The 22,395-nt window shown below is 43.9% G+C and overlaps 1 protein-coding gene across 2 annotated transcripts; it reads right to left on the reverse strand.

Annotated features, from left to right (window-relative positions):
* Positions 1–257: 257 nt before the first annotated feature.
* On the reverse strand, positions 258–20,163 carry ATP6AP2 (ATPase H+ transporting accessory protein 2). 2 transcript variants are annotated; one of them, XM_025857473.2, is made up of 9 exons: positions 20,007–20,163; positions 13,437–13,567; positions 11,853–11,984; positions 7,079–7,174; positions 6,760–6,897; positions 5,843–5,896; positions 4,378–4,527; positions 3,473–3,592; positions 258–1,304 (listed from the first exon to the last, which is right to left on the reverse strand). In XM_025857473.2, exons 1-9 carry the CDS (start codon positions 20,044–20,046, stop codon positions 1,110–1,112), a joined length of 1,056 nt encoding a protein of 351 aa, XP_025713258.1. In that variant the 5' UTR covers positions 20,047–20,163; the 3' UTR covers positions 258–1,109. The 2 variants fall into 2 exon arrangements, with proteins under 2 accessions (XP_025713258.1, XP_025713257.1); XM_025857472.1 differs by lacking the exon at positions 20,007–20,163 and having other exon boundaries at positions 13,437–13,619.
* Positions 20,164–22,395: the final 2,232 nt, after the last annotated feature.

Consider the following 22,395-nt stretch of genomic DNA (forward strand, 5'->3'; position numbering starts at 1 on the left):
ACTGTAGGGAAATTTAAGCTTTTCCTACCTAGAGTCTAGTGTGAATTCACCACATATTCTGTATAAATTCAGTAACAAGAATGGTAATTAAAATGTCTTCCTTGTCTTGATACTGAATCTCGGGAGGCAGTGAGAATAAATGTAAAAAAAAAAAAAGGCATGAAACCGTTTGTGTAACAGCCAATTGATTAAATAAAACCCTGTTTAGTTAGGATTTTACAATATAAAATAGATTTAGTATTGAAATGACACAAATGTGGAATCAGTATTAACTTTATTTGTCACTCTTTATAGACATTGGTCCACTTCCACATGAAAAGTAGGGAGCATCTACTTCCACTTAATATTCTAGAGAATGACGTACCACAAACCATTAATAGTAACTTACACAGGAAAGTTGACTATAAAATAGTCAAGCCCCAAGATGTCCCCCCAAAATTGGTTTTTGGGTGTATAATTACAGGTATCTATTAACTCCACAAAGCTAGTTTCTTTTTAGATCAATGTAGTATTTTTAATATCCACCTCGTGATCTGGATCACCAGACTTTCAGAAGAGGTTAAGCAACAGCCACCACCCTCTGTCAATCAGATGCAGTTCTCAATCTCAGTCACTGTGTAAGTACTCCCAGATAGTCCACTTAGGGCTCTTTGAAGTTAAATACCTTCTGTTTCAGAGATATTTACATCAAATTAAGACATTTACAAATGGTTCCTGGTATAGAACAGCCCAAATGTCATTTTCATCTGTCCTGTGTAAGGAAGTTAAGCACTCCTAAGTTTGTCTAATAAATTCAGTGCATTTTCCCCAACATAAATAACACAAGTTATTCTAAATGTTTTACATTTATTTCAGTGCACATTTCCAAATGTTAAATGGAATGAAATTAAATGGTTATATCATATTTGAGCATATTATAGAATCTATAGCACACAGATCAATTCACATCAATACTATAATTCACTCTAAAAGAACATCACAGGCACACGGAGGACAAAATTTTCTTTTTTATAAATTTAAAGTATACTATCTACTTTTAAACTACACTAAAAGATTTAACAAAACAGCCAATTTCCAAATCCCTTTTCTAAGTTTGGCATGAGGAGAGTTCAATCCATTCGAATCTTCTGGTTTGTCATCCTATAAATAATGCTGTCATATCCAGGATCCATGTTCCAGATATTGTAAGAGGTGATAATCACGGCCAAGGCCAAGGCGATCATTATCCAAAGTACCATGTTGAAAACCACTGGATACTCAAGGTTATACTTATATGCGAGGTTATAGGGGCTTGATGGGTTCTTCTACAACGAAGAAAAGAGGGAAGAATTTTAAGTTCAGAAATTATCCCCATTTGGTAGCTCTGATTCGTTTATCAAACATTTATTCCTAGGTGGCATTAAGACATGCTTCTACTAGGAGGCGCCAAGAAGGGGAGCCTTCCCGAAAGGGGAAGCGCATGGTCAATGGAAGTATAAACCAGTCCAACTGCTTGAGAAAATGTGGCGACACCAGCATGGTCAAAGTGTGCGTATCCCGTGATCCAGCGAGTCCACGCCCTAGGGAAACCGTGTGTGTTGTGTGTGTGTGTGTACCCAGAGCCACGCACAGCGGCCTGCCTTAACAGCACGTGGCACGTCCACACAATGGGAGCCATGGCAGTGAGGATGGACCTACGGCCTGTGTGCCTCTGAAACAAGACTGGGCAGCAAACACAGAAAAAGTAGGATTCCATTCACATACAATTCCAGTGCAGGCAAAACCAAACAGTGTTTAAGGATGAATCCATTCTGTGGTCAAGCTGTAAAGAAATCAAGGGCATGACTAACGAATCGGGACAGCAATTCCCTGCGGATGGGGAGGGCACAGGGATAAGACCGGGGGCTCAGAGGACCAAGTATTGCATTCTCTTCCCCACGTTATATACTTATGTGTGCTCCACTTGAAATTTTAATCTTAAAGAGGAAAACGGTTCATTCAACGCCATCCCCATCCTGCCGGGCCTTGGTGGCGGGGGAGTCTATTCCAGGCCCAGGCAAAGGCACTGTGTGGGCAACTTCATTCATTCCAGCTGGAGAACAGAGCAAGGAGGGCAACCACCAACACGGGGAACCTACGGGCAACCTGGCCTTGAGCCTATGGGCGAGGAGAAGCTGTGGACAGGTTTCAAGCAGGAAGTGAGTGACAGGATCAGGTTTGTCCTAAAAGGACACAGATGATGATGTAGCCCCAGCACCTGGCATGTCGTAGGCACTCGAATGTTTCCTTCAACTCTCTCTCCCTCAGACTGAAGAAAGAGGGATTTCAGTGGGGGAGAGGATGGCCAGTCCCACGTGCAGGGAGCTTAGGAGGCAAACGCAAGAGCACTTCCCCCTTGAAGACCTTTCTTTTGGGGGGTAAGCGGGTTCTTTCTCCCTGCACCTTAGTACTTATTCCCAGAGCCGCACAGCCATCAGCACAGTCTAGCTGTAGAACATTCCCATCACCCTACAAAGACTCTCAAGCTGAACGCCTTGTTGCCTGGTGGGCTGGGGAGACCGTCCAGGGCTGAGAGGCAGAACGGTATTCCCAAGGATGCAGGGCACCAGCCTCCCGTCTCCCAGTGCTTTAGTCCATTAGAATGAACAAATACAACACTGTAATTTTCAGATTACATATGTAAAATGTTAATTCACTTCGAGTTCCTCTTGCTCCTTAAGAATGTCTGTCTTGAAAGCTAAACTATGCACTCAAAAGCTGTTTATCAGTATTTCTAGACGCTCGGTAGTGGGAAAATTTGGGGGATTGTCTAGCCTGCCATGTGCTATTAAATGGTCCTCCCACTCCCATCAGAACAAAGCCATCTCAAAGCAGTCACATCTAGATTATCTTGAGCAGGCATTCCACCTCTGTCCCACCCTGAGATCAATGAATGGGTCCAGACGGAAGTGTCTATAAATGACCGTGGAGCACCCATCAGTAAGGTTCTCGGCCCCAGGACGCTCAGTGCTGCCCTCCTATCCGTGCAGGTGGGCACCCTTGCCTAGGACCCTCTAAATGCTGAAAATCAAAGCAAGATCCAGGCCAAAAACTTGTAAATCAAATTCTTAGGAGTATAAACAGCAGATCCTGGAAAATGAGGGACTGGGCCACACAGACAACACACCTCCAGGAAAAGCAGACTCCAGGTGCTGAATCCTCCATCCTCCTCCCTCCCGTTAACTTCTGGCATCTGCTTGTAAGAGCAATATTGGAATGAGCTCACTGGCTCTGACAGACTTACCCTAACTCAGATTCTTGTATCATCTGATTACAAGCAGACTGAGCATCACTGGCAAAACGCACATGCCTACATGAATAAGCAATCTGGGTTTTCACTGAAATTGTCTCCCAGATTTACCCACCGCTCATCCATGTCGCCCACAGGTGAACGAGGATTTAGTGGGTTTTTTTAATTTCATAGTTTTAAAGCAGGGTCTAAAACTGTACTCACCACTTGTTTTGCCTCAAGAATAGTCCTTGTCTTCCTGATGAGAGAGGTGTCAAACGATCGGACGGTCACTAACTCCACCACTGCATTCCCGCCATAAAGGTTGTACATGTCATCTGCGAACTGAAGACTTACTGGCATTACTATGAATTGCGAACATGCACTTACTCAAATAATGTTAAGCTGTGCACCTAGGAGAACATACACTCGCCTCCTGGCTAACGAAATACACTGTCTTAAAGGTTTGATTATGTCAAAATATTCAGAAAAGTGTTCATCTTCAACATGTATTCAAATGTTCAAAATAAACAGACAAGTTGTTGGCATGTAAACTGGGGGGAAGGGAAGTAGGAAAGGGAAATGAAGATGTTCCTAAGTGGTCTCTGGTTAATCACGAACACCTATGAAGTTTGACTCACGGAAGAGCTGCAGGCGAGCAACTCCCAAGGGCGGAGAGAAATGCGCACTTACTACGTGTCTATTCAGTGTCTGCTGCTGTGCTGTTTTCCTCCCATGATTTCATAGGGTCAATGGGGACAGTTTCGGTTAGGAAAGAAGAAAGTTCCGGCAATGGATGGTGGTGACAGTTGCACAATGTAAATGTACCTAATGCTACAGAACTGTACACTTAAAAATGGTTAAAATGGTAAATTTTATGTGTATCTCACCACAGTTAAAAGAAAAAAGTATAGTGCTGGAGTTACTGATCGTTTCCCCTGCCATCTGCCAGCACGAGAGACATCCCAACACACACCTCTGACCCACTCCACCCTTTGTCACTAAAATTAGAGGTCCTCCAAAGAAGGGGAGACTTCAATCAACAGTATTTCACTAAATAGATTTTTCCATTAAGAAGCTAAAATTGAAATGGTCATACTCTAACCTCTCATACCCCATCAACAATTTACCTTTTGCAGGGCATCAACAAGGATCTTGGAAGCATCTCTGAATTGTTCAGAATCTTCCCCATAATGTTTCCCAATTTCATCCAAACCTGCCAGCTCCAGCGAATATAAATCCGGAGAATGATCCTTGGCTAGATGCTTATGTCGAGACAACTGAGGAGAATGAACGAACGAATGACCAAGCGAACAAAAGGAAGTGGGTAATGTCAGACTCAGCCACTTCAAGTTTTATATGTAACTAAACTAGGCTGAAAGGAGCCATACCAGTGTGCCACAAGATACAAATAGTTTTAAAATGGTGGCAAACAGAACTAGTTGAAATGGGAGTTTCTGATAAACCCAGCACAAATCTCATTTTTAAGAGCAATTGTAAGACTCCTTGAATATTTAATAAAAGCTCCTAAAAAAAACAACAAAAAACTCCTCAGTTAAAAAACCTCAGATACAAGGGGCGCCTGGCTGGCTCAGTCGGTAGAGCATGCGACCCTTAATCTCAGGGTCAGGAGTTCGAGCCCCACACTGGGCCTACATATAGCTTAAAGAAACAAACCAACAGAATACCCTCAGATATGGGCCAGGGTATGAAAGAACACATAGTTGGACCAGTTCGATCCCAGGAGAGCATGAGCCATCAGTGCTCAGAGAGCAGCTACCTCCCCACGGGCCCTCCTAGAGCACCTGGCTGGCCCCCAGCAATACATGTCTAGACTACCCCAAACCAACCTGCAGAAAGCTTTGGGCAACTTCAGGAGACAGCATACAGGTAAGCTTTCTTATTTTAGTCAAAGGAGGAGTTTTGTTTTTTTTTTAATGACGCACACACACAAAATACACTGCAGGTATATTTATTTCCTTCCTGACCTGCTTTATAGCATTATTAGTCCAAACTGTTATTTCTATTTTATTTATTTTTAAATTTTTTTCATTTGTTGGGTTTTTTTTTTTAAAGATTTTATTTATCTGACAGCGAGAGAGGGAACACAAGCAGGGGGAGCTGAAGAGGGAGAAGCAGGCTCCCCGTGGAGCAGGGAGCCCGACGTGGGGCTCGATCCCAGGACCCTAGGATTATGACCTGAGCTGAAGGCAGTTGCTTAACCAACTGAGCCACCCAGGCACCCTGTTATTTCTATTTTAGACCCAAAGATAAGATACAGGGATTAGGTCTTAATGTCTTTCAAGAAATCAATAGCCAAGTCAGGACTCTGGCGAGGGTGGCCTTACTCCCAGGCCAGTGCCCTTGAGGACATACATACACTTACTGTCTCTCCTAGAAACAGAAATGCAAAATAATTTCACTGTAACAAGAGATGAGTTCAGAATTCCCATCACCACCTATTTCTCAGCTTTCGTGGTATGTAAATCTAGGGCATAATCAAACTTTAATTGGTCTCCCTATCATTTCAGGATTCTCGGGAAATGTCTTTTGGAACCAAAATAAATGAAACAAATACTAGAGTAGCCGACTTACCAAACTTGAAATATCATGTAGCACTTGCAATTCCGAAAGAAAGAGCAGATCAACCTGCAAAGGGCCAAAAGAAGTATTATTTTAAATACACATCCAAGATCTGTATCTGCCGTTTATCAAGCAAGGCACAGGATAGGATATTACAAATGTTAAGCAGAGTTAAGTGATTTTATGCAACAGCTGTCCTCTATTTGGTAGGTTCATCTCAATTGAAAATGCACATAAAAACATTTCCTAATAAAAAGGTGACGGTCATTCCGAGCACAGTGAGGACCACTCAATAGCTAGATCTTTGATAAAGGTATGACAAAGCACCCAAACTCTCAAGTGGTTTTCCCTGAGGGCATCCCAGTCTCTGACACGCTGCGGCGAGGTCCTGCTAGTGGCCCAGTCTGCTCACGTTCCTTGAACATGGTCCACATCAGAGAAGAAAAGATGGCGGTTCTGGTCATCCATAGGTCAAGACGACAGGCTGCCACAAAGGTGGCATGCCACGTGGGGAAGACAGTGGTGAAGCTGATAGGAGTCAAAAGTAAGAGTGCCTCCCTCCACTATACTGTTGAGAATGAACCAGAAAGAGGCAGCAACGCATCAGAGATGGCAGTGAATAATGGCCTCTACATAACCAGACCAACACAGCTCTGCCAACCAAGTAGTCTGTGTGACTCCTGGCTTGTCTGCCTTAACTGGTGGCAGCCCCTGCACGAGAATGTAATACTATTTATTCAAGTCACAGAAAAAGTCTATTTGTTCATGAGATTCATTTAAAAATTACACTAAAGAATGTACTCCAGCACAGTAAACCTGTAAAACCTGTCATTTCCTGAAATTCCAAGTCTGCTCTAAAGTCAGGGAGCGTAAGACATGGAAAATTAGTAATGATATTCATGTATTCATTCAATGACGGCACTTCTTACTTCATTGTTCCTACTCAGGGAATTGAGGGGAAGTGAATTGAGAACAGAGTTTTCCTGGAACAGGCGATTGCGGAGCTGTCGTAACGTTACGGAGAGATCTTCAAAAACCGAGTTTGCCTTCCCCACCATATACACTCTCTGCAAGAAGAATCCAAAATTTTGTTACAGCCTGCAGATTAATTCCAATATACAGAGTATACATAAAATATATGTACATACGATATAGAGAGTATATACAATTTTTCATAAAAGTGGTTTTAAATTTTCATTAAGGAAAGCTTATTTTTTAAAGCATCTTAAGTAAAAACTTATCACTTACCTCCTCACTGGGAGCCAACTGCAAAACTACAGGAGTTTCTTCAGAAAATAAGGAGTGAATGGAATTTGCAACGCTGTCAAGACTAAAAGGAACTGCCTGAAATATAAGAGTAAGACCTCAATTATCGTTGGAACCCAAGGGGTAAGAAAAACCACTCAGCAACAACAAAAGAACCTTAAAAGAAAAACAAAAACAAAAATCAAAAACCCCCATCATTTATGGAAATTCAAAAGACCCGAATCATTTCCAAACACAGCCCTTTTGAGGGCACGGATGAAACAGTCCCTAAGTGGGCCACAAGTCTTATCTCCTATATGCCTAGATGGGAAATAACTTGCCAACAGGAAGGACACAACTCTCTTGCACAAACCATTTTCTGGTGGTAGTTCATGTACTTTAAGCAGCAATTCCCCATTTGGTTTTAATATTGTGTCACAAGGAATGTATATTCTATAATAAAGTATCAAGTTGTAAGAGGAGGTCTGAAGAATTTGAAGAATTAAATTTCATTGAAAGAGAACCAGACCTCATTTTTCATTTCAGAATTTCAAAAAAATGTTGGATTTAGGGTTTATCTCCAGATAGACTGAAGACTCAAAGCATAAAGTATGTCACAAGAATTTTGAAGCCTCGATCTTGGGACCACAAGATGGTATCAATTGAAATAACCAATTGTAGTAAAATCTACTTTTCTCTTGCATTTTTTATTAAAGTGTAACATACGTACAGCATAGTGCACAAATCTTAGGGTAACAGCTCAAGGGGTACTTACAAATGGATACACTCATAAAGCCTAGCCGGAGCAAGACAGAACATTATCGGCACCCTAGAAGGCTCCCCCTTCCATTCTCTCCACCCCCAAGGGTAACCAAAACTTCTGACTTCCATCTGCATAGATTTGTTTTTATCCCACATTATTTTTTAAAATAAGTTATGGTCACTCTTCCCCTCAAAAAAATTATGTTATTCTCAATATTACTGTAGTAAAACAAGCAGTATAACAGTGTTTGTTTTAATGGAGATTTCTTAGTGACTTTTTTTTTTTTTAAAGATTTTGTCAGCACAAGCAGGGAGAGTGGCAGGCAGAGGGAGAAGCAGGCTCCCCGCTGAGCAGGGAGCCCCATGGGGGACTCGATCCCAGGACCCTGATCATGACCTAAGCCGAAGGCAGACGCTTCACTGACTGAGCCACCCAGGCATCCTTAATTCCCTTTACTATTGAAAGGTTAATGTTTGTAAGTAGCAAATTAATGCTAACATGGTACAGGGAGAAATATGATTAATAAATCTTTGATAAATTTAATTTTGATGCTGGGATTTTCATCTAGTTCATGATACTGTGACATAAAACCAACTCCTTCTTAATCAAGATGTGTATTAACTCTTCACAAAATTCTCTTAAAATAAGTTATGGAGTAACTGAAGAAGGGGGAAGAGCCCCACTTGCAAAAGCACACCGTCACAGTGCCCTCTCCTCGGCAGTGCTGGGACACTCTCTGGCCTCATTTCACCTACTGAAATGGCACCTGTGTCAGGAAAGTTGAAGATTAAAGGTAACATATCCTTAGCAATCAAATCGGAGAAGCTGCTGAGTCAGATGAGAGCCAAACTGTGACAGAAAAGAAAAAAATTATACAACCACGAAGCTCAAAAAGGAACAAGCTCAACAGCTTAAAATCTGTTTTCTTCCACTGTAGTACAAGGGTATGTGTGTGTCCTGGAGAGAATCAAATTTATCTACAGGCCTTGAAATTCTAATGAAACGAGCTAATCAAATAGAAGCTTCATTAAGGGGAATTCTAAGACATTCTAGTTTGTTTTAGATTTTGTGGATTTTGCCCTCTGAGCCTTGTATTTCATTCACCACCCACTGCCAGGAAAAGTATTAGCAGTCAGTCAGGGTCAAGCAATAACATGAGCTCTTTTCACAGCTTCTACTCATGGAGAGTAAGGCTAGTCTGTTAAAAATGCTGAGTTTTGGACTGTATGTAAATTAAAATCTTAAGAGCATTTTGGATTTTTATATATTTTAAAGGGATCCTCAACAATGATTTTCACAGAAATTACATTCTTAATATTACTAAGATTATTTTTTAAATCTGCCTTTTGATTTTTGTTGTTTCCCTTCCATTTATTCTGAAATTCCTCTGCTCTCTTTAGCTCATTAATTTCCATTCTTTTAAACTGTTGAACGTGTGCATTTAAGCTATCAATTTTTTCCTTTCCTTACCACTTTAGCTGCACCCCACCACTTTTAAATATATGGTACATTCATTGATACTCAGTTCCAAATAATTTCAAAACTTCCACTTTGATTTTCTCTTCAACTCATGAATTATTCAGTAGTCCACCTATTCCAACTAACTTTTCCTGTTGATTTTTTTCAAGAGATGGGGCGCCTGGGTGGCTCAGTCAGTTAAGCATCCAACTCTTGATTTCAGCTCAGGTCATGATCTCCGGTTCTGGAGAACAAGCTGTGGGGGGTGGCGCAGGGTCCCACACTCAGTGGGGAGTCCACTTCTCCCCCTTTCCCTTGGCCTCTACCCTTTCTCCCCAGCTCACATGCTAAAATCAAAAATTTTTTCAAAAGTTATATAGAAAAAAAGATTATACAGTTTATAAAGACATGCAGAGTTCTATCAGACTTTCTATGAAAAATAAGTTTAAAGAAAAAAGTTTGCCCCCATTTCCCATTCCCAAGGACCCCACTTTCAAAACCTTTGTTTCCTTTTGCCACCATCTCTAAATGTTTGTATCACATCTTGATTTTTCCATTTTAGAGATGTATTTACTGCTGAGTATAAAAAAATGACGATTTAGCTCTCTTGCGTCACCAACCACAGCCCCCCCCCCCGCCACCCCATAAGGCACTCCATTTCTAGGTCTTCACCTTCCCAAGAGTCCTTATTTTCATTGGATTCGTATCATTTCATTATTATGACAATGTAAACTGTATCCTCGGCCTGGCCTTATACTAGACAATCCCTCCTTTTCAGTTCTTGCTCTTCTAGTCCCTAATGGCAATGAGAAATCTGCTTTCTACTCTCATTCCTTTGTAAAGACAATGTCTTTTTTTCTGATAGCTTTTAAGACTTCCAGTGTGCTTTATTTTTTTTTTTTAAAGATTTTATTTATTTATTTGAGAGAGAAAATGAGATAGAGAGAGAGAGCATGAGATGGGGGAGGGTCCAAGGGAGAAGCAGACACCCTGCCGAGCAGGGAGCCCGATGCGGGACTCGATCCCGGGACTCCAGGATCATGACCTGAGCCGAAGGCAGTCGCCCAACCAACTGAGCCACCCAGGCGCCCCAGTGTGCTTTAAACCTGAGGAGTCATCTATTTTGTTTTTACCATTTCCAAATACATTTTTCTTTATTTTTTACGGAAGTATAGTTGACATGCAATATTGTATTAGTTTGCAGGAGTACAACACAGTGACCCAACATTTATACACATTAGGAAAGGACTGATGTGTATAAATGTTTCCATCTGTAAGTCACGCGTGTACTCCCTGTGCCGTAACATTTATAACTGGAGGTTTGTACCCTTCATACCCTGCACCTATTTCCCCTCCATCCTCCCCACCCTTCCAAGTACATTTTTAAGGTATCGTCTTCAGATTTAACTGCACTGTGGTCAGAAAGGGTGGTTTATTTGATACTAATTCTTCATTATTTGTTGAGATTTGCCTTGTGGCCTAGTACATGGCCTTTTGTAACCATGTTGTGTGTGCCTGGAAATAATTTATACTAGACCACAGAAAGTCTGAAAAATTCCCAAATCATCATACAGACCAGTCTTAAAATGCCATGAAATTAGAAGCTGAAAAATTAAAAATTACTTGAAAAGAACCCACACATTAAACACTTCTAAATAACTCATGGGTTAAAGAAATCACAAGATAAATTATGAAATATTTAGACGTGAGTATTAATGAATGCACCACATATCAAAAAGGTCTTCTACCTGCTTCACAGTTTCTATCCCTTCCTTGAACTCCTTTCACAATTATAATGTATGTATTTTCACATCTCCTGGAGATTGGTCTATTATCTGTAGTTCTAAGGGAATGAATTCGGTTTGTTGCACCTGCGCATTCTCTCATGGCACTGTTTTCTTGCAAGTGCTTTGTAAATTACTCATCTTCGATTTTTTTTTTTTTTAAACCAAAGCAGCCCTGGGCAGTGGAGGTGTCCGGTGGAGGTGTCCGAACGGGGTGGGTCGTGTGAATTGGGCACACCACAAGCCCGGAGTTCCGATTCTCTTAGGAGACTCTTTCGGTTCCCCCGCCAAGAGAGGTAAGTCAGCTGCTCCATGGCAGCCCTGGGGCAGCTGGGGTTTTCCTGGTCCTCCTTTTGAGAACAAGACAGCATTTCATAGCCCCTGGCTTTCTGCAAGAAACACGGAGCTCCGGCTCACCACTGTGGCTCTTGAGCTGTCTGTTCCTATCTGGCACCTCTGTGTATCCCTGCCTTGCCCGCAAGTTCAGCTACATGATGTTTCAGGAACTTCCCTGCTGGCAGCGGACGGAGGGCCTCTCACGACAGCTCAGCCAGCCATACTGCCTGAAAAGCCAGTGAAGGCGTAAGTGAACCAGCAAAATAGTCTCCAGTCTCCTACTTACACAAAGTATCAGGTAAAATTCGGACGGGAAGGTGACAAGATAATGGACAACAAAATGTAGACAAGAGAAGGGTGTTTAGAACACAATTCATAACGACAGCAGGCAAGATTAAAAATGCATGCCTTTAATTTTTTTATAATAAATACTCACATTCTCCAAAGGGTACGAAATGACACTGCCTGGGGGTAGAGCGAGTTTGTCTACTCCCTTCACCATCACCATAACGGTAGCCCGAGGACGATGAAACAGGTTACCCACCGCAAGTCCTGGCCAAGAAAGGTCCTAAACACCGAAAAGCATGAGATGGTGCTTAATTATCCACTCCAGAAACCACTGCCCCAATAACGTGTACTAAGCAGAGTCAAGGGGTTCCGGGATGACACTGGCAATGAAAATTCCATTTATATGTTTATTTTAAAGGGATCCTCAACAATGATTTTCACAGAAATTACATTCCTAATATTATTACTAAGATTATTTTTTTAAATCTGCCTTTTGATTTTTGTTGTTTCCTTTCTTCCATTTATTCCGAAATTCTTCTGGTTTCTTTAGCTCATTAATTCCCAGGGGGAGCAAACGTTTCAGTGAAGGCAGCAGTTGCAAACTCCTAACCAGGGACAGGGATTTTGACCTCCTTTGTGTTCTTAAACTTCCACAGATCTACAACAACAAAGTCTACTAGTAAGTCCTCTCAAATCTTTTGTGGAAGAAAGCAGACAAGGAAACAAAATGTAGGTCCTTTTCAAATCCCAGATTACAAACTCTTCCTCACCAAACCATGGGTGTCTTCTCCCCCCACACTATCACCTGCCCTTGTGGACGGCGGGCTTTTGTCTTTCGTAAGGACACAGCAGAACTGCCGTTAGAAGTCTTCTCTTTAGACTAAGCTTGTCATAAATAAAATTCCTGCTCAAAGTAGCTCACATTAATTTACTAGTAATTATTTCTCAGGGTTACTCTGACAGCCACTCGTAGTCAAATTTAAGTCTATGAAGGAGGAGGTACAAATTTCATCCTTAAATGTAAGCAACCACTCATGTTCCCACAGGGACCTCAGGGGCTCCAGCCACAGGCCCAGCAGAGAGGTAGCTCCCTCACACTGCTTCTGGTTTCAAGGGCACTCAGGACCTGGGAGGAAAGTTCCTTTGAGTGACTGGTGATTATCTAGAGACCATGTCAAAAGCACCAAACTTATTAAGTGTGAAGAGCAAACAATAGCAAGACAGCAGACTGCATCCCCTCTCTCCATGCCTTTCACTGCAAACCCCTTGTCCTGACAGGATCTACACCCCCTCCACTACATCACAGAAACAGCCAGTTACTCAACAGCTTATGGCTTCATTCCCACAGAGGCTGACCGCACTATTTCTCAGACTCAGACAAGATGCATGCACGTTTTATCATTCATAATAAATTGCAATAGACTGGACGTTTGTGTCCCCCCAAAATTCACATTGAAAGCTATCCCCCAATGTGACACTATTAGGGGCGGGCCTTAGGGAGGTGATGAGGTCATGAGGATGGAGCCCTCACAGTGGGGTCAGTGCCTTATAAAAAGGGACCCCGGGGGCGCCTTCAGCTCGGGTCGTGATCCCAGGGTCCTGGGATTGAGCCCCACATCCGGCTCCCTGCTCTGCAGGAAGCCTGCTTCTCCCTCTCCCCCTGCTTGTGTTCCCTCTCTCACTGTGTCTCTCTGTCAAATAAATAAAATCTTAGGAAAAAAAATACACATACTTCTTTAACAGAGAAGCCCATGGACAATGCAGCCACGTCTGGGATTCGCTCTCCTGGTATAGGCCAATTTCCATCTCGGAAAACAACAGACCCTGGCGATCTTAATATACTAAACTCGTTCCCCAAAACACCTGGAAGAAAACAGATTAATAAATGAATGATCAACATCATAAATCTTTTGCACCCATGTAGAAAATTATTAAATATAAAACGTTTCCCCATTCTTCACTGACTCAGCATACTACATATTACTGGACAAAATGCTGAATCGCAAACATCAACAAATTCTTTTTCAAAATATTGCTCTACGAACCAAAGTCCATACATTCTGCTAATAGAGGCACAGTGATGAAACAGGATTCTCCTAACGATCAAGATGCCTTCCTACAGGTGGCCCTTAAAACAGGGGCATTTGGGGGCGCCTGGGTGGCTCAGATGGTTAAGCGGCTGCCTTCGGCTCAGGTCATGATCCCAGGGTCCTGGGATCGAGCCCTGCATCTGGCTCCTGGCTCAGCGGGGAGCCTGCTTCTCCCTCTCCCTCTCTCCCTGCTCATGGATAAATAAAATCTTAAAAAAAAACAAACAAAAACCAGGGTCATCTGCCAAATCGGCAAGAATTAGAAATCAATGGCATTTCTTCAGTATTTAAAAAGCAAATGAGGGGCACCTGGCTGGCTCAGTCAGAGGAGCATGAAACTCTTGATCTTGAGGTCGGGGCTTTGAGCCCCATGTTGGGTGTAGAGATTACTTAAATAAATAAAACTTTAAAAAATAAATAGGGGCCCCTGGGTGGCTCAGTTAAACGTCTGCCTTCGGCTCAGGTCATTATCTCAGGGTCCTGGGATTGAGCCCCCTGTCAGGCTCTCTGCTCAGCAGGAGTCTGTCTCTCTCTCTGAAATAAATAAAATCTTAATCAATCAATCAATCGCTAGCAAACAAACCCCTGGCACAGACTAAAAACAAAGAAACATGAAATCTCTAAATTATTTCTGCCATCGACCCTCTCTTCAAAATACAAATTCATAAAAACTCCCAGCATTTCACTCTAAAACTTGAGCAAGTTAGCAAATCTTAGGATAGAGGAGATCTTTCTTTACATCCCATAAGCACACCTAGTGAAATGAGGACTGTCAAAGGCAAGGGGTGGGGAGGGGGCGGGCATGTTACTAGTCAGAATATAAATATTGCAGACTTTAGAAGCCAAGTAGTCTAAGAAATAGTATTTCCAATGGGTGTATCAAGAGGCTGAGAACAGGCATTCTGTAATAATAAAGCCAACAAGTCTAGGGGTAGGGAGCCTGAGATTAACAGACCAAGGATGAGAATAAAGGGCCTATTTGATAAACCCTCCAAGGATGAGGTTATCTGGCCTCTTCAGCCATTTTGTGTAAACCCAATGATGTCTAGCTTGCACAAAGACGAGTAACTTGTGGAAACTTTCAGATTCCTATGAAAAGATCAGCTCTGAGTCCAAAACAAATCTTGGCCATGCTTACCTAGTATGGGAAAATTAGACTTTATTTAATAAAGCATCACTGTTATTCTCTTGACCTAAGGAAAGTACCACTTACAGGGTATGGGAATAAAGTTAGAAGCAACAATAAATGTTTTGGTGTTGCAGTATTGGCAGTAAATAAAAGGCCTCAGGATGGTGCTGATACAACATGAAGAGTTATGAGTTTCAATTCAGCGCAGCTGCCAGAGCAGGAATTTCCAAAATGTTCTAGCCGAAGGCAGGCAAAAAAAAAAAAAATTAGCGGAACGGAAGGCTGTCTGTAACTGATAGACATCTTGGTTCACTACAGTAGTGGTTATTGCAAACGCTAAGGAAAATGGGGCAGCAACAGTCCTACACTTTCCAAGTACCACACACTAATTTAAAGAACCATATTTGGATCTGGAGATAGTCCTGTTTTGCAACAAGGCCCTAGTCACTCAATCCCAGCAAGGAAAGCTCTGCTGAATTACTCTGCCCCAACACTGTAGGTAGAATGCCCACTTCTGTGCCTGCAAGACAGTCCTGCGGGAGCCTCGGGCTTTAGAAAACCTTACTGCTGTGGCCTCCTAGACTGAGACACTGCTGCTTAATCCAGGTTTCCCCTGGAGACCTGACAGGAAGTCACCCATTCTCTACCACAATACAACCAGTCAAGGGGGACGCTGCCTCAACTTACAAACCCGACGCTGGCCTGCAGCCATCTCCACCGTCCCAACATTGCAACCCCCCGGAAAGTCTGTTGCAGTACTCAACTGAAATGAGCTTACCGACTTCTAGCAACTTCTTTTATCACCCCTGCCTCAGACTTACCAAATAACCTCACCTCCAGCTTCAAAAGAGAGCACAGGAATCCCGCCCACTCCCTGCTTCCTCTCCCCACCACAAATTTATCTGCACCAGTGTATAAAAGCTGGCCTGTAGAAGAGAAGCTCCACGAGGGCAGGGATTTCAGTTTGTCTTGTTCACACAATATCCCCAGGAGCTGAGGACAGTGCCTGACACACGGGTGCTCAAGAAATAGTTGCTGAGGGCCGCCCGGGTGGCTCAGTCAGTTAAGTGGCTGCCTTCGGCTCAGGTCATTATCCCGGGGTCCTGGGATCGAGCCCCGCATCGGGCTCCCTGCTCGGCGGGAAGCCTGCTTCTCCCTCTCCCGCTCCCCCTGCTTGTGTTCCCTCTTTTTCTGTCAAATGAATAAATAAAAGCTTAAAAAAACAAAAAATAGTTGCTGAGGTCATAAATGAAGCCATGCCTCACGCTACTAACTTCCCCCTTCCAAACGGCTCTTTCACTTCCTAAAAATACACTCTGGGTGCTCCCATTCTAAAATGACAATCACAAAACCCCTGCTTTGGTCCTACCAGCCTCGGCTTCCCTTCAGAAGGATCCTGGAAGAGCAGCCAATGACCCTTTGCTTCTCTACTTCTTCATCTCACATTACCACCCAACCCATAGCTCCCAACCCTACCGTGCCACCAAAATGCCTCACCAAATCCGAAAGACAATTCTCAGCCCTTAATTTATTTAACTTCTCAAAGCACCTGATTCTGGGCAACTCCCTCCTTAAAAGTCTCCGCCCTTGGCTCTCGTGAAGCCCGGGCCCCTGTTTTGTGCGGGTTTTTTACCCCCAGTCCCTCTGGCAGTTTTGTTTCTTTCCCTTCCATCCTTTAAAGCAGAGAGGTCCAAACTTTTTAGATTTCAACGCTTTTGGTACAAAATTTGAAAACAGCCCCAATACAGATATATTTATTTATAAAGTACACACTTGTAGAATAGACTGTACCTTCATAACATATTTCAAAGCACACAAAAACAAATTTTTTAAAAAGCCTGGGAGGCTCAGTTGGTTAAGTAACTGCCTTTGGAGGCGCCTGCCTTCGGCTCGGGTCATGATCTCAGGGTCCTGGGATCGAGCCCCGCATCGGGCTCCCTGCTCAGTGGGGAGCCTGCTTCTCCCTCTCCCCCTGCTTGTGTTCCCTGTCTCTCTCTCTCTGTCAAATAAATAAAACCTTAAAAAAAAAAAAAAGCAACTGCCTTCGGCTCAGGTCATGATCCTGGAGTCCCGGGATCGAGTCCCACATCGGGCTCCCTGCTCAGCAGGGAGTCTGCTTCTCCCTCTGACCCTCCCCCGTCTCATGCTCTATCTCATTCTCTCTCTCAAATAAATAAATCTTAAAAAAAAAAAAGGATGAGATACTTGTGTAGTATTCTTCCCAATTTAATCATGAGAAAACATCAGATAAACCCAAATTGATGGACATTCTACAAAATATCTGATCGTTACTATTAAAAAAAAATTTTAAAAAGCTATAGATGGAAGTTCTAGTACTTTCTTCTGGCATCCCAAGAGATCACCTAGCACACTCCACTTCTGAGATCTGAGGGCTCCATTCTTGACCCTCACTGCTTTCCTATCCTATATCCCTCTCCCTGGCTGAGCCTATCTACTCCTCAGGCTGCAAACACCAAAAACACTGATGGCTCCCAGATTTTTATTGCCAGCCTAGATTTCCCTTGAGCCTTAGACCTACATAACCAACAGCCTGCTAAGCATTTCCTTCTAAGTCCCATGGGTCCTTCAAACTCAACAGGTTCCGAACTGAGCTGACCATCTTCCCACATGCTCCTTCCGCGTTCTCTATCTCCAAGGACGACCCCACCCTTCAGGCAGCGGCTCACACTGGTCATCTTTCTATCTTTCCTCAGCACCACAGCCAACCACGGAATTCTGCCCTTTTTTTTTTTTTTTCCTTATCTCACAAATCCTTTCCCCTCCAGGCCCAGTGCACACTCCCAGGCCCTTTCCGGGCTTGCTAGAACTGGCCACCTTACGACCAGTCACACCACTCTCTGAGCCAGCCTTTCTAGCACCTTTTCAAAATACAGGTGTGTTCATTCACCCATCAGCTTAACCACCTTCACTCGCTGCCCTGAGCTTTTGAGACAGAACCCACAACATAACACCCAAGGAACCTCACCAACCTTACTTCTGGGAGCTCCCCCAACTTAACCTTTATACATTCCAGCCCCACCGAACTATTGGCTCTTTTGCTCTCACATCTCTGTGCTCTTACACAGTGCATTCTGTCTAAACTCCTCCCCCCCAATCTTTTTCATATATTTGCCCATGAGGCATCTCCCCCCAGGGAATTTTCCCTCAGCCTCCCCATTCTGGGCTAGGGGGTAAGTATCCCTCCCTTTGGGAACTCCCACCGTACTATGCTGTGATCCATGAACGGTGGATGGAATCAATAAGGGAAAAAATAAATAGGTCCTACTTTTGACCTCTGGGGCATCACTGACCACATCAAATCCCTCTTCCACATGACACTCTGTCAAATTCCACATGTTTGCCCTTGGCCTTTCCTCTCCAGGGTAAACATCTGAATTTTTTTCAAATACTCATGACATGGTATTCATAACCCTAGTTCCCTTCCTCTAGTCTCTCTCGGGTTTAGTTAACACCAGTTTAAAGGACTTATTTATTTCCTCAAATACAGAAGTCCAATCTCTTAGAGATGTTTTCCACTAAATTACACTTAGTCATTGTGGAAAATAATAATTTAAACCTCATGTGACAAGACCAAGCACTGCAGAAATTGAGAAGATCAGATTCCAAGCCTGTATGAACTAGACTATTCTAGTTAGGAAAGCATGTTCAAACCGTGTAAAGAAGCAATTACTTTGCCTCAGACCAAAACAAACAACCCTTAAACCTCACTGAATCAAAACAGTATCAGTCAACATTAAAAGATGGAATTTCAGCAGATATTCAGTTAAATCACAGTATCAAAGGGAAGATTTTTAAATTTCAAACATTGAATTTAAAATAAAAGAAAAACACCCCTCAAAATAACTTACTAGATAGATCAGGATGACCCTTCTGGAGCCAGAAGGAAAAACGAAAGGAACAAAACAACCCTAAAACCTTGGAGATATGAAAATAAGTATAATTATCATCAACACACAACCCTGGGCACACCTCCAGGGATGGAGAAGACCTGCATTTTTCAAGAACGTCAGTGGTCTATATACACTCATGCAGAATTAAACCACCATTCCAAAAGCGGGTCGGGTCATCCCAACCCCTCACACATATTTTTAAGCTATAGGTTTTAAACAGAGCCCCATTTCTCCAAGTTGTTCTCAACTTGGCCTCTTGTTCGCCACTAAGCCTCCAATCCAGGCCCCCATCATTCCCACGCAGGAGCATTTCCATCACCTTGTGCCACAATACACATAATGGAAAGACCCATGCTTTGGAGCCAGCTGATCCGGGTTCAGTTCCAGCTTTGCTGCTTACTACCTGCATGTTGTTGGGTAATTTATTTAAGCTTGATCACCCTGTAAATCGAGGATGATGTCCTCTTCTAAGGACTACTGTAAAATTAAATGAATTAAATGATACACAGTAAGAGGCCAAATATTAGCGGACTTGAACACTAGGGAACCTAGGTTCCACTCTGAAAGCTACCATTTACTTAACATGTGACCCTAAGAACGTGACTCACATCTTAGTTTCCAAATCCTTAAAATGGAGAACCTTGACAACTACTCAGAGGTACTCCGAATTTGCCTTTAGAAAGAATCCTACAAAAACAATTACCCCCATCTCCAACTTTTGTATTCTGAAACACGTTAAGGGAGGAGACGTCACCAATTACTGATGACAACCGCTAGAAAGGAAGACACCAGAAAAAAAAAAAATGCAAGGAAACGCAGCATCTGATGGCAGCTCAGAGAAGTCTGCTTTCCCTTCCTCGCAGAGGGCTGCGGTTCCACAGTTAATTGGGAAATGCATCCCCGTGCCTCCGGAGCCGGAAGAGACCGGCGGCGGGACCCGCAGCCGCGCCTTCCTGGAAGAGGCGGAGGGTGGAGGCCGGCTCAGGTGCCCCCACGCAGCCCGGCCCCGCCCCGGCAGCCCTCCAGGCCTGCCGCCACAGGTAGGTCCGACGAGAAGGCCGAGAGGGAGGCGGCTGGGGCGAGGCCGCCGCCGGTTGCCCGCACTGCGGCACCCGCCCCGCTGCCGCCCACCTGCGGCCGCACCCGACCCCCCCGAGGCTCACGGCCCTCACCCGCCGCCAACAAGGACAGGAGCACCACGAGCGCTGCCATGGTCCCGCGGTGGCCGCAACAGCAAAGGGCGGCACGGACCGGGACGGCGGAACGCGAGCGAACACCGCCGCCGTAGGGGGTGACGTGCCCCGGCTCGTCCCGACTCCCTGAGACCGCCCCGTCGTCGCCTCCGCTGGGACGGCTGCCGCCTTCTCCACCAATCGCCAGTTACGTCGCGGCCTACGGGAGAGACGTAGGCTGGGGAACGTCAGCCTCATGGGCGGGGCCTAACATGATGGATGGAAGGCCCTGCCAATGGTAGGCAGCGATCGGAGAGCCGGGCAGCTCCGCCCCCCGGCCCGTGACCACCAGTCACGAGGTGGAGCGTAGGGCCGGGGGTCGGGGGTGTGGGGGATGACGGAGCTTGCGGAAGGATCCTGAGTACCCACGGGGTGGGGCTGCCTCCCAGGTGCGGACGCCTTGGCCAATCTCCAGTGATGGTCTCCAACCGGGGTGTCTGTGTCGTTCCCGGTGGCTTGGCTCCGCCCCGCTACGGGTGCAGCTGTGGAAGCTGCAGGGCTGGTTTGGATTTCGTTCTAACAATTGCACAGATGCTGAGCACCTGCTGGGTGGAAGCCAGGCGCCTCCGGGAGTCCCTGCCCTCCAAGCAGGAGTGCCAGATAAAACACAAGACGCGTAGTTAAATTTGAATTTCAGATGAACCATGAATACTTTTTAGTATAAATATGTCGTGAATATTTCATGGGACATGCTTATACTTTAAAAGGTATTCGTGGTTTATCTGAAATTCACATATGACTGGGCGTCCTATATCTTGATTTGCTAAATCTGGCAACCCTATCTCCTAAGACTCTCCTATTCACCAGGAGTGACGGGACAAGAACATTAATTACTTCCTTCATCCATTTGCTCAGTGTTACGTGAAGGGTAGACCTACTAATTAGGCCAGGATCCTCTCTTCCGACTTTTAAGTTTTTTTGCCTATGATATATTTTCTTACATTTAAATTTTAGTTAACATACAGTGCAACATTGGTTTCCGGAGTAGGATTCAGTGATTCATCATTTACATACAATAAACAGTGCTCCTCATGTGTTTTTTGGAGTAGCGTAGTTGGGGTCCAGAGCCGTGGGCCGAGAAAGAATTCTTGAGACTTGGGTGCAGAAAGGTGGTTTTATTAAAGCACAGGAATAGGACCGGAGGGCAGAAAGAGCTGCTGCCCTGGGATTGTGAGGAGCGACTGATTAAATACTATGGGTTTGGGGGAGGTAAAGAGAAGGGAAATTTCCAAAAGGATTTTCATACGCTAAAGAAGGCTCAAGGGATAGTGGAGGCCCTGCTATTGTTAAGCTAAGGTAGTTTTTCCCTCTAGCAAGGCATCAACATTAAGATAGAAGGGAGCTTCCTTTATACTTAGCCTGCCTCAAGTATTTGTCAGTGGGCTGCAGGTTATAAGGACCTTTAATTTTATCTACATTTCCTTCTGCCATTGTCTCCCACATCAGTCACAAGTTTTTTGCCTATGATATTAAGCAAGAAGTGACACTGTAGCATCTAAGATCAGAAAAGGATGCCCCGGCCCATGACCTTGAAAGATGTTTGTGGTTTCAATATGCAAGTATAGGAGAGGGGGTGGTTCTGGCAGGTAGCAAAAACTGTAAGGTGCCGCATGGAGAAATCCTGTCAGGTTGAGCATTAACTGTTAAATTTAACCAAAGACGAGATTATATGGGGGAGGGGCACATAGGGCTAAAATTTTCAATTAGGGACATGTTTATTGAGAATGTTAAATGTTAAATAAAAGAACTACACATCAACGGACAGGAAATGGGGAGCTATTGAAGGTGTTTGAGCTTTGTAAAGTGCACAAATGCCAAGACAGACTTGTTGGGGGGGGGGCGATGCCCTACTGCTTAACACAGTTTCCGACCTCTATTTTCTTCTTGGGATTAACTGAAGGAGAAAATAGGAGATGGTTTGAAAGCGGTGATCCAGGAGTTTCTCAGAGAGCAGACCTACACCAGGAAAAACTTGCCCAACTCAAAACAGGAATCAGAACACTCCCCAAATACTCAGTTTTGAACTTTCTAGAACCCACTATGCTTACCAAAGCCACTCTCAATTTATGGAATGGAATCGATCTCCTCATTCAATTTCAGGAAACGCTTGACTCAAATTTGCGTTCTTTCAGAGGAGAATTTGCACAAATATGACTTTTTTTTTAAGTTTTTATTTATTTAAGTGATCTCTACACCCAATGTGGGGCTCAAACTCACGACCCCGAGATCAAGAGTCGCATGCTCTTCCAACTGAGCCAGCCAGGTGCCCCTGTACAAATGTAACTTTAAAGAAATCTGAAAGGGGAAGGGATAGTTTTCCATTAGGAAT

The sequence above is a fragment of the Callorhinus ursinus genome, unplaced genomic scaffold (genome assembly GCF_003265705.2).
Source record: "Callorhinus ursinus isolate GAN/ISIS: 27379988/994484 unplaced genomic scaffold, GSC_fseal_2.0 scaffold16, whole genome shotgun sequence".
NCBI lineage: Eukaryota > Metazoa > Chordata > Mammalia > Carnivora > Otariidae > Callorhinus > Callorhinus ursinus.